General features: G+C 42.5%; 1 protein-coding gene across 1 annotated transcript in view; it reads left to right on the top strand.

Annotated features, from left to right (window-relative positions):
- The window catches only part of THADA (THADA armadillo repeat containing), a 906435-nt gene that overhangs the window by 760241 nt on the left and 133461 nt on the right, over window positions 1-12733 (top strand). Inside the window, 1 exon segment of the mRNA XM_075341438.1 lies at window positions 8904-9035. Within this exon segment, the coding sequence (XP_075197553.1) occupies window positions 8904-9035 (132 nt within the window).

The raw sequence follows: 12733 nt of genomic DNA, 5'->3' as shown, positions 1-12733 counted from the left end.
GTGGTATTGTGCCCAGTAGTATTCTGCCCATCCTTGTAGTATGTTCGCAGTAGTATAGTGCCCTGTAATATTGTGCCCATCCTTGTGCCCTGTAGTATTGTGCCGAGTAATATTGTGCCCATCCTTGTAGTATTGTGCCCATCCTTGTAGTATTGTGCTCATCCTTGTAGTATTGTGCTCTGTAGTATTCTGCCCATCCCTGTAGTATTGTGCCCATCCTTGTAGTATTGTGCTCATCCTTGTAGTATTGTGCTCTGTAGTATTGTGGCCATCCCTGTAGTATTCTGCCCATCCCTGTAGTATTCTGCCCATCCCTGTAGTATTCTGCCCATCCCTGTAGTATTCTGCCCATCCTTGTAGTAGTCTGCTCTGTAGTATTGTGGCTATCCCTGTAGTATTGTGGCCATCCCTGTAGTATTGTGGCCATCCCTGTAGTATTGTGGCCATCCCTGTAGTATTCTGCCCATCCCTGTAGTATTCTGCCCATCCCTGTAGTATTGTGGCCATCCCTGTAGTATTCTGCCCATCCTTGTAGTATTGTGCTCTTTAGTATTCTGTCCATCCCTGTAATATTCTGCTTACCTTTGTAGTATTATGGCCATCCCTGTAGTATTCTGCCCATCCCTGTAGTATTCTGCCCATCCCTGTAGTATTCTGCCCATCCCTGTAGTATTCTGCCCATCCCTGTAGTATTCTGCCCATCCCTGTAGTATTCTGCCCATCCCTGTAGTATTCTGCCCATCCTTGTAGTATTGTGGGCATCCCTGTAGTATTCTGGCCATCCCTGTAGTATTCTGCCCATCCTTGTAGTATTCTGCTCTGTAGTATTGTGGCCATCCCTGTAGTATTGTGGCCATCCCTGTAGTATTGTGGCCATCCCTGTAGTATTGTGGCCATCCCTGTAGTATTGTGGCCATCCCTGTAGTATTGTGGCCATCCCTGTAGTATTGTGGCCATCCCTGTAGTATTGTGGTCATCCCTGTAGTATTGTGGCCATCCCTGTAGTATTCTGCCCATCCTTGTAATGTTCTGTCCACCCTTGTAGTATTATGGCCATCACTGTAGTATTCAGCCCATCCCTGTTGTATTGTGGCCATCCCTGTAGTATGGATTCAAATGCAGTAAAGTCCTGCTGGCGCCGACCCTCAGCATAGAGCCGCGATCGTCTCGGGATCTGTGGGCCGCAACAAACAGCCTCAGGGGACGCATGCGGCCCGCGGACCACGTGTTTGAGACCTCTGGTGTAGAGTAACTCTTCACGTTACTGGTAACACAAAGGCTCCGAAAAAGCGCTATGACTTCATTCAGGGGAATACTTTGGGAGGTCTGCTGTTCTGGTACCTCAGGGGCTCTGCCAATGTGACTTGACTCCTTCAAACCAATCCAGCAAAATCTGAAGTCTAATATGGAGCTACTTGCATTGTTGTGCCTCAAAAGTAGTTTTTGACCACATATGAGGTATTTGCATACTCAGGAGAAATTGCACCACATATTGTAAGGGTTTTTTTCCCCCCAATATGCCTTTTAAATATTAAATACTTGGTGGAACAGCAATATTTTAGTGGAAGCATTTGTAATATTAATTTACTCAGTCTAATATTATACAATTCTGTGAATCTCCTGAGGGTTAGAAATGCTCACTAATCCCCTAGATGAATTCCTCGAGAGATGTAGTTTCCAAAATGTGGTCTTTTTTGGAGGGTTCTGTTGTTTTGACATGTCAAGGGGCTATTCAAATGTGACATTGCATATGCAAACTATTCCAACCCAAATGGCGCATTTTAGCTTCTGAGTCATGCCGCGCAGCAAGTAATAGTTTTCCACCACATATGGGTTATCGTATTCAGGAGAAATTGCACAACAAATTGATTGGTGCATTTTTTACTGTCACCCTTGTGAAAAGAAAAAAATTGGAGCTTAAACAACATTTTTGAAGGAAAAATGTGATTTTCTTTTTTCAAGGTACTCACCAACCATTTAGATAAATTACTTGAGGTATCTCGTTTTCAAAATGGGGTCACTTGTGGGGCTTCCCACTGTTTAAGCATATCAGGGACTGTACAAACACAACAAGGTGCCCACTATCAATTCCAGATGATTTAGCATTCCAGAAGTCAAATTGTGCTCCTTCCCTTCCATATGCCCAAACACTAGTTTTCCACCACAGATACGGATATAGCTGAACTCTGCAGAAATTACACAACAAATTGTATAGTGCATTTGCTCTTGTTACCCTTGTGAACTGTAAAATTTGAGGGCTAAAGTAACATTTTTGTGTGTAAAATTAGAATTTTTAATTTTACAGCTCAACGCTATATAATTCTGTGAAGAATTTGGAGATTTAAAGTGCTCACCACCCAAAGATAAATTCCTTGAACAGTCTAGTTTCCAAAATGGGATCTTGTGGGAGGGGGGTTTCCACTTCTTAGGCATATCAGGGGCTCTGCAAATGCGACATGGCATCTATCAATTCCAGATGATTTTGGGTTCCAAAAGTCAAATGGTGCGCCTTCCCTTCTAAGTCCTGCCGTGCGCCCAAACCGTAGTTTTCCACACATATGGGGTATCAGCGTACTCAGGAGAAATTGCACAACAAATTGTATGGTACATTTTCTCTTGTTACCCTTGTGAAATGTAAAATTTGAGGGCTAATGTAACATTTTTGTGTGAAAAATGTGAATTTTTAATTTTACAGCTCAACGTTATATAATTCTGTGAAACATCTGGAGGTTTAAAGTGCTCACCATCCAAAGATAAATTCCTTGAACAGTCTAGTTTCCAAAATGGGATCTTGTGGGGGGGCTTCCACTGCTTAGGCATATCGGGCTCTGCAAATGTGACATGGTGTCTGCTGTCAATTCCAGATGATTTTGGGTTGCAAAAGTCAAATGGTGCGCCTTCCCTTCTGAGCCCTGCCGTGCGCCCAAATTGTAGTTTTCCACACATATGGGATATCAGTGTACGCAGGAGAAATTGCTCTTGTTACCTTGGAGAAAATAAAAAATTTGGACCCAAAGTAACATTTTTGTAGGAAAAAGTAAAATTTATTTTTTTCTCATACCGTAATCACTTAGATCCATTGAAACGTTACAGAGTTATAACCTCATAAAGTGATTCTGGTCAGAATTGAAAAAAATATCCTGGTTTAGAAGGGGAAAACTGGCTTTGGGTGGACGGGTTAGGATTGATTTCCATATATATGGCCATGAACTTTTTTTTTTTTCTTTTTGCCCCAAAGTAGTAATGAAACAGTGGATGGAATCTGAAGTCAGAACTTTCTGAAAAGCGGGAGACAAATTCCTCTTAAATTACATGACAAAACTAAACCCCAGTCGTGAAGAATCGGCCAACTTTCTTTGTAATGACCAGCCAACTTCTAAACTCAAGTGCGGGCTATGCAACGGGAAGAAGTGAATGTTGACCATTATATATACATTTTACAGTTTTTTTTCGAGGAGACCTTCTACCTTAGCACAATGCACAGGCTTCATCACTTACATTACTTCTACCATCCCTACATATCCGTACGTTTTTACCGCTCTTCTCTTATCGATATATAGGGAGGTTGCTTCGGTTTCCAAAGTGATGAGCTGTATTTTTCGGTTCGTTGCAGAAGTCGACTTTATTGACACAATTTGCCAGGTGCCCTTTCTGTTTCTATTTGCCGTTTCTTGAAAAACCCACACTCCAAATGCAGCAGGTAATCTCTTTCAACATCAGCCTTGTGTACCTAAGCAAATTTTCAGCTGCTTTCAACTGGGTGACCCAGGGTAGTGTGCAGAGGCCTGGAAAATTCATCACACCATGTTCCAGCTGGTTTATGTGCTGCTCTCCTGCATCCCTTCCTTGCACGGATCACGGTGATGCACAAAGCATTAACTCTAACAGCACTTAGCTGTAAAACGGCTGTCAGCATCAGCAGAGATTATATCCCTCATTTCACTATATCGCAAGAGAAGCCCCCTCCCGTCTTCACTACTGCCCTAAGAAGATTTCCAGAAATTCTACTCAAGTGAAGCCTGATGTTTGAGAGCCTTGATATGTAAAATCTGAATCGGGGTTCTCCATGGGTGACATCCCCCCCATGTGAGAGAGGGTCTCTTGGGCACCCGCAGATCCTGAAGTGTTTGGGAATCTGCAGCAAAACCAAAATTGCAGATTTCAATCTCTTTATCCCTTTTATCATTTGTGTAATCAAAATTCACAAGGAAATCCGAACCAAGACCAAAAATTACTAATGCGAATTTGCTGCTGAAATTCTTCGTGGATATAGGGCTAAAGTTAGCCAAAGTCTTTCAGATAGACTACATTTGTCCCAATTCATTAAATTTTTCGTACATTAGTCTTAATAGTAATCTTTGTTTTTATATAACGCTAACATATTCCACAGCGATTTACATACATCATCATCACTGTCCCCATTGGGGCTCACAATCTGTTCCCTATCAGTATGTCTTTGCAGTGTGGGAGAAAATCGGAGAACCCGGAAGAAACCCACACAAACACTGGGAGAACATACAAACTTCTTGCAGATGTTGTCCCTGGTGGGATTTCAACCCAGGACCCCAGCGCTGCAAGACTGCAGTGCTAACCACTGAGCCACTGTACCGCCCCAACTTATTCCTGCACCTCTTAACGAAGGACATAGAGGAATAAGATGCTGTGAATAAAATGAGGCGCATGTCACTTAAAGGGAACCTGTCATCACTTTTTTGGTGTATAAGCTGCGGCCACCACCACCGGGCTCTTATATAGCATTCTAACATTATGTATATAAGAGCCCAGGCCGCTGTGACAACATAAAAAACACTTTATAATACTTACCTAATGGTCGCTGCGGTGGATGAGGGCCTAATGGGCATCTCCGTTCTCTGGTGTGGGCGCCTCCCCTTTCGGCTATCTTCGGCTTCTTTCTGAAGCCTGCGTGCATGACGTGGCTACGTCATACACACTCGTCGGTCCTGTGCGGGCATACTACAATACTTTGATCTGCCCTGCTCAGGGCAGATCAAAGTGCGCCTGCTCAGGACCTGAATGCCGGCGAGTGTGTATGACGTCGGACCCGTCATGCCCCGCGGCTAGAGAAGAAGGAGAACAAAGATGGCAGAAAGAGGCGGCTCCGGCACCGGACAACGGAGACGCCCATTAGGTCCTCATCCACTGCAGAGCGACCGTTAGGTAAGTATTATAAAGTGTTTTTTATGTTATACCCCCGGCCTGGGCTCTTATATACAGCATGTTAGAATGCTGTATATAAGAGTCCGGTGGTGGTGGCCGCAGCTTATACACCAAAAAAGTTGTGACAGATCCCCTTTAAGGATATTGGCACATTTTACTAGTGGAGCGCCTTGCCAGAAATGTTAATGTACGTGCCCACGATCTGCACACGCTGCACCCAAAACATCTTTTCCTGCGGAGACGCAAGTGTTCTCTGCAGGAGAATAAGGCGTCCGTGCCCATGATCAGGGTTTTGGGCTCAGCGGAATGTTGCCGTGTTCTCTCGTCTAGAACACTCTCATCAGCCGTGCCGCATGTCAGTTTACGCTGTGGGCATGGGATTTCTATAAATCCCATCTACTACGCCTCTACTGTAAAACACTGCGGAGACTGCGCGTGGCAACACACCCTAACTAAAGTCAAACGTCGCTATTATTGATGAATTTGACGGTTGGATACAATGATGCTACATCCATTCTTAGCTGGTCTGCCAAAAACTGGCGTATAAACACTAAAAGTTGCAAAATTCTTGCTCAACTCCGTGTTGCGCAAAAATGTAGCAATTTTTCAAAGTGTTTTATGTAAACACTTTGATGAATCTTAATCTTCAAAAAGATCGCTTAGTGATGACAATTTTCTTTCGTTTTTTTTAAGTAACAAAGATCTATTGTTTGGTCTTAAAACTTTTTTTCTTAGCGCTAATAAGATAATGGATTAAGTGACATGCTACAAACATCCCACAATACACAACCACTTCTTTTTCGTATTAGTAAACCCATTTTCAAATTTAAGAACTTTCATGTAACTTCTACAAAGGGCGACTCTCATTTTGGAGGACTCTGCACGACCATGCGACCTGGACAGCTTATTGATTTCAGTGGACGCTGTGTGATGCTCTATTTCTCCTGTGGTGGTGCTGAGGTGGTATTGAATACTTGCTTCCAGATTCTTCCACAGGTAATGGGGGTCTGTCGAACAACAATATCGCAGCATGCAGCTGTATAAACAATGGATACGACGTCGGAATTCCAACGGACCCCGTTAAAGCTTAGTGAAAGGAAGCTATGACGAAGATGTGAACCAAATGTATTTTCTCGTACTTCATTGTGAAATAAAGAATTGACAGGCACGATGGCTGGCCACATATCCTGACCTGGCCAATTTATTTTTGGAATAATACATGTATATGATCCCACACACTAACCATAGGAGAGATATACACTTGGCATTTTTTATTATTATTATTATTATCATCATTATCTTTATTTATTATAGCGCCATTTATTCCATGGCGCATTACATGTGAAAAAGGGGTATACATAATAGGGACAAGTATAATCAAAAACAATACAAGGCACAGACACGTAGAGGAGGAAAGAGGACCCTGCCCCCCAAGGGCTCCCAGTCTACAGGGGATGGGTGGGGATGTTTATGCAGCGCTATAGTGGACTGAGGGTTGCTTCAGGTTCCTTTTGAAGCTTTTCAAGGTAGGCGAGAGTCTGATATGTTGTGGCAGAGTGTTAAAGAGTATGTAGGAGGCACGGGAGAAAGTTGGATGTGATTGTGGGAAGATGAGATGCGAGGGGAGTAGAGAAGGAGATCTTGTGAGGATCGGAGGTTACCTGCAGGTAAGTACCGGGAGACTAGGTTACAGATGTATGGATGAGACACGTTGTGGATGGCTTTGTATGTCATGGTTAGGGTTTTGAACTGGAGTAATTGGGCAATGGCAAGCCATTAATAAGATTGGCAGAGAGGAGAGGTCGGGGAGTAGCATTGGGACAGGTGGATTAGTCGGGCAGCAGAGTTTAGAATAGATTGTAGGGGTGCAAGACTGTTAGAAGTGAAGCATAGGGTTACAGTAGTCCAGGCGGGAGATAATGAGGTCATGCACTAGTGTTTTTGCAGCTTCTTGGGAAAGGAGTGTACGAATCCTGGAAATATTTTTGAGTTGAAGGTGGCAGGAGGCGGAGAGGGCTGTATGTATGCAAATATGTGTTTGAGTTTCTGTTTTCTTTAGAATATGCTTTTCAGCAAAAATACCTATATAGAAGGGTTAAAAATAAAACCTAGAATAATCCATATAAAATATCTTGTTTTTTTTGCATGACGCTATATTGTAGAGAAAGTCCTCAATGACAATACTGGGTTAAGAATTGGTAGAAATGGCCGTAGGCTTGGCTTCCTGCAGCCACCAGTCCCGTATTTACATTGTTTAGTACCGATCATTCGAATTTTGAGATCTTTGTATTTGTATAGATTTCAGCGTTTTTTCTTTCTGGACGATTCTTTTCTTTTCTGAAAAAGCCCGTGCCGCATGAGTGAAGGAGGGGGGAGAACATTACACTTCAGGGATGAAAGATGAAGGAGCTCAGCAAACACAAACAAAGTTTATTTTAAACTTGATTTTTTTCCAGAAAGAGCTACATTGCTCCACTGCGAGCTCCGAGTCCCCTGGGCAACACCGGCATCAAAGCATTCTCCTCCATTCTGATTCCCAGGGCTACCATCTCTGAGCAACACTGAAAACCGCCTGCCAGCTACAAGGGTTGAGGTCCTGCGTAAATACTCAAAAGCTTCTTTCCTCATAAATAGCTCTGCTACCCAAGACTCTTGGCTGAGATGGAAACTACACGATAAAAAAGCAGACATATAAAGGAATGTGGGAAAAATGCAAAAAGTTGCAATGTTTTTGAAGAAAACAGATTTAGTCTAAAATCCAAATACATGACATAGGCACACAAAAGAAGAAAAAAGACAAACCAAAGTACATTGAGGCATGTAAAAAGGGAAGAACAGGCAGTGTTGAGGAAATGGAGAAAAGGGCAGACTGGTGTACAATCTTTATATGGACCCAAAGGTTGGGGCATTGGAAAGAGGTGACAAAAGCGAAAAATGAACCATCCATATCCACTACTGGTTCGTAGTCCCACTGTGGTTTCGATTCCTCTACTGGAATCTTTGATGAGGGCTGCAATGGTGTGTCATGGGTGTGTCAGCCCTGTAGTTTGCGGCTGTAGAAGGCTACACAAGGTGGTCTCTTACTTTCCCCCCGATAGGGGTATATCCCTTTCTCTGTAGGACCCTGCGGATTTCCTCACCTTTTCAGCTGTTAATCTGTAGCACTTCCCTTGGTCTCTTTATATATCCTCATTCTCCCTTACTCTGTGCTAGCGATAGGTCTAATACCTTTAACAAGTCTTCACCTTTAACAAGTCTTCAGTGCAAGCAGTCGGCTTGTATTTATCTGGAGAAATATTGTTGCAGTTCTTCTCTCTGAGTCCTCTGGAAGAAGTTATTTGTTTACTTTCCCCCCTTTTGTTATCTGTGTTGGGTTGACTAAGCGCTCATCCCATCTGCTCCCTAACTAGGGCCTATTTCAGGGTCAGGTATCTGGCTTGGCGCATAGGTGTAGAACGTATCTAGGGTGGTGAAGGACCCCAGAGCCCAGCAGTAGGTTTGTTCAGGGGTCACCATCTCCCCTTTCCCTAGACACAAGATTTGCCTTCCCTTTCGCCATTCACTTGGTACATCCCATACCTAAGGTGACGTGGGTGGAATCACTGAATCCTCAGAAAGATTGCTATTGCATCAACCATGGTTTCATGTTTTCTTTTTCTTCTGAACCATTTTATATGTGTGGAATATATTGGCCATAGTAAGAATATTCGCTTGTGTCTTTACAGGTCTGTCGGATACATTACAGCTATGGATGTGTGTGTTGTGGCTACTCCAGTGTGAAGATCCAGAGGTCAGGGATGTTGCTGCGGATATAATTTGTGTGTATTACACTCAGAAAAACAACTCTTCCAGAACAGGTAAGGCCATTATGTGTAAATTATAGTTTAGATGATTCATTCTAATGCGGGCTTTACATGAGACAATAGATTGTGCGATATGTCGTCGGGGTCACGGTTTTCGTGACGCACATCCGGCATAGCGCACAACGTCTTCTCGTGTGACACCACTAAGTGACGCAGTATCGCTCACAAATCGTGAGTCATGTACTCGTCATTAACTTTCATAATCTCATTTATTTTCATGGGTGCAGGTTGTTCATCGATTCCGTGGCATCACACGTTGCTCCGTGTGACACCACGGGAACGATGAACACAGCGTACCTGCGTCCCACGGCACCCGCCTGCTTAATGGAATGAAGGAGGTGGGCGGGATGTTTACATCCCGCTCATCTCCGCCCCTTCGCTTCTATTGGCCAGCTGCCGTGTGACGTCGCTGTGACGCCGAGCGTCCCTCCCACTTCAGGAAGTGGACGTTCGTCGCCCACAGCAAGGTCGTCCGGAAGGTAAGTACGTGTGACTGGGGTTAAACAAGTTTGTGCGCCACGGGCAGCGATTTGCCCGTGATGCAAAAACGACGGGGGCGGGTACAATCGATTGTGAAATCGCACAAACGGTCGTCTCGTGTAAAGCAGGCTTTATACTGATGACAGATGGAACAAGATACAGTTTTCTTTGCACAGTCCTTAGCTCTGTAGTAATGCATTGAAGGACACAAAGTCCTACGAGGGTAAGATTGTTACGGGTGAGTTTCCTCTTATGTGGAACGTCAACTTAATAACTTCTTGAAGATTGATGAAAATAAATGTAATTTTTGCTCAATCCTGATTACATCTTATGTTGAGGAGCAATGCCGCAAGCAAGGCAGAGAATGATAAAGAAGAGACGTCCATTGGATGCATTTCTCCTCAGTCCAGAAAATCGTTGTGATCCTCTTTATAAAAGGTTTTAAATGTGTCTGCATTTTATTTTTAGGAAATAAAACTACCTTACCAGTTAGAACATCATGAGCTTAGTTAAAGCTTCCACCTCAGGAAATTGGGCGGAATATGGGTTCCTCACCACTGCCTTCCATTATAACGTATTTTGTGATCCTCCAAAGTTTGATCTGTTTTTCTTAGTCAAAGCGACTGCTCAATAATAATCTTTGGGGATTCTGTCCTCTCTTTTAGGGGTTGCCCTTAATTGGAAAAAAATTGTCTTTGTATTTTGAGAAATCACTTATGCTCTTCCAATGACTTGCTTTTCCAGCGGATTGTTGAGCTGCAATGTTTATATATTTTATCAAATCCTCTCCAAACAAGCCTCCATACTTTATAGACTTTAGGCGCCATACACATTTTATCTAACTTTTGCCAAAACTCATATTTCGGCTGACCAACTAATGAGTATATGAGTGGCGCGACCAGTTACCAGTGAAAAAAGGGTTGAGTATGGTAAACATGCCCCATCATTTATACTCATCGGAGATAATCCGTGGCCAGATGTGTTCCTGTGCCTATTCATACAATATCAGGTTTTGGACCTTGAAAAACTGGTACGGTATGCGAGATTCATTTATAAGAGTCCCAAGTTCACAGATGCCCAATAATAAATGACTAAAATGTAACTAATGGTATACGTCCCTAATAAAGCCATCTAAATTAGTGCACTATTTATCAACTCTTTTTCTATTGCTGCAATAGTTATGTTGGTTTTATGTCTGAAGTACACACCATCTTAGGCCGAATTCAGTCGTCCATCAAACATGGTCTGAGTGACCACCAGGGCCTGAACTGAACAGGTTTATATATACCCGAACGCACAGCTGGTCAGGACATCACTGTCCATATTCAGACCATGTTTCACTGACATTTAAATTTGACCCGACGTGTGCAAAGTACCACAATAGCTAAAATATAACACAGGGCTGTGGAGTCGGAGTCAGAGCTCATTTTGGTGGAGTCGGAGTCGGTATAAAATGCACCGACTCCGACTCCTAAAATATATAATAAATTGGGGACAGTAGTGCAATGCAGAATGCGCTGAATATTTTACTAAATAATAACATTTAGTTTAATGCTTATATTTAAGTGAAAAATGTATTGTAGTACAATGTGAACATCAGACATTTAATTATTTTTATGATACAATAATCAAGATATTTACATAGAACATAAAATATATTTATTGGAATACAACTTTAGAACACAAAAAACTAATAAATTGTAAATATGTAATACAATATGTAATATATATATATATATATATATATATATATATATATATATATATATATACATACACACACACACAAGATATATATGTAATCTACTGTATATTACATAGTGTATTACATATTTACAATTTATTACAGTTTGTGTTCTAAAGTTGTATTCCAATAAATATATTTTGTGTTCTACTCAAATATCTTGATTATTGTATCATAAAAATTATTAAATGTCTGATGTTCACATACACATGTTCATGTATTATAATACATTTTTCACCTAACTATAAACAATATATGTCGGAGTCGGTGCAAGAGAAATTGAGGAGTCGGAGTCGAAGGTTTGGTTTACCAACTCCACAGCCCTGATATAACACACAGTCATACTCCACCAGCTTCATCAAGTATACAAGAACTTATGTGCCTCATATGGCACTATTCCCCTGATGAAGCCAGATTAGCGGTGAAACATGTCGAAAATATGCAGAAATGGCCGTGTACAGAGTGCATATAAAAGGATAAGCTGGAAAGAAAAGCTGTTGAACCGATAGCTAATAAAGGTGCCTGGTCACAACATATTAGAGAATTGTCTACTCAATGGAGAACCCCTTCTCGTTCCCAATGTTTGGTGTGCCATTACAGTGGTGTTGGGGCTAGTGTGAGATTGTGACATCACGCAAGCCCCACACCCAATCAACGTCAGCATCTTTCCCCACCTTTGGACATATCACTTCCTATTGATTAACTCATATATCCAAATGCGAGGAGAGAGGAGCTGGTGGTGATTGTGCACGTAAAGTCACAATCTCACGTGAGCCCCGGGAATGCGAGCGCCGACACCGCTGACATGGATGGTGTGTATAAGCTTTTCTATTTTAATGGGTCTACCACTACTCCCCAGAAGCACGCCTGCTGTCTTGGGGTTAGATTTGACTCTGATCTCTCCTTCACTCCCCACATTCGTTCACTCAGTTGCTCATGTCAACTCCACCTCAAAAACATCTCTAGAGTTCGACCTTTTCTTACCGTTGACTCTGCAAAAACTATTACTGTCGCTCTTATTTATTCTTGCCTGGATTACTGTAATTCTATACTAATTGGTCTCCCTGTTACTAAACTCCATCCTGAATGCCACAGCCAGCATTATTTTCCTTTCCAACCACTTCACTGATGCCTCTATTCTGTGCCAGTCATTGCACTGGTTGCATATTCGTTACAGAGTCTAATATAAACTTATTCCTCTCACCCACAAAGCTCTCCACAATTCCGCACCACCCTACATCACCTCCCTCATCTCTGTCTATCACCCCACCTATGCCCTCTGCTCTGCTAATGACCTAAGACTGACCTCTTCAATAATTTGAACCTCCCACTCCCGTCTTCAAGATTTCTCACGAGCTGCGCCAATTCACTAGAACGCACTACCAAGAACAATTTGATTAATTCCCAACATCCACACCTTTAAGCGGGCCCTAAAAACACATTTCTTTAGACTAGCCTATCACCTCAC

Source organism: Anomaloglossus baeobatrachus, chromosome 3 (genome assembly GCF_048569485.1).
Source record: "Anomaloglossus baeobatrachus isolate aAnoBae1 chromosome 3, aAnoBae1.hap1, whole genome shotgun sequence".
Classification (NCBI taxonomy): Eukaryota; Metazoa; Chordata; class Amphibia; order Anura; family Aromobatidae; genus Anomaloglossus; species Anomaloglossus baeobatrachus.
Note: the sequence above shows the minus strand (reverse complement) of the source record. Positions and strands in the feature narration are given on the sequence as shown.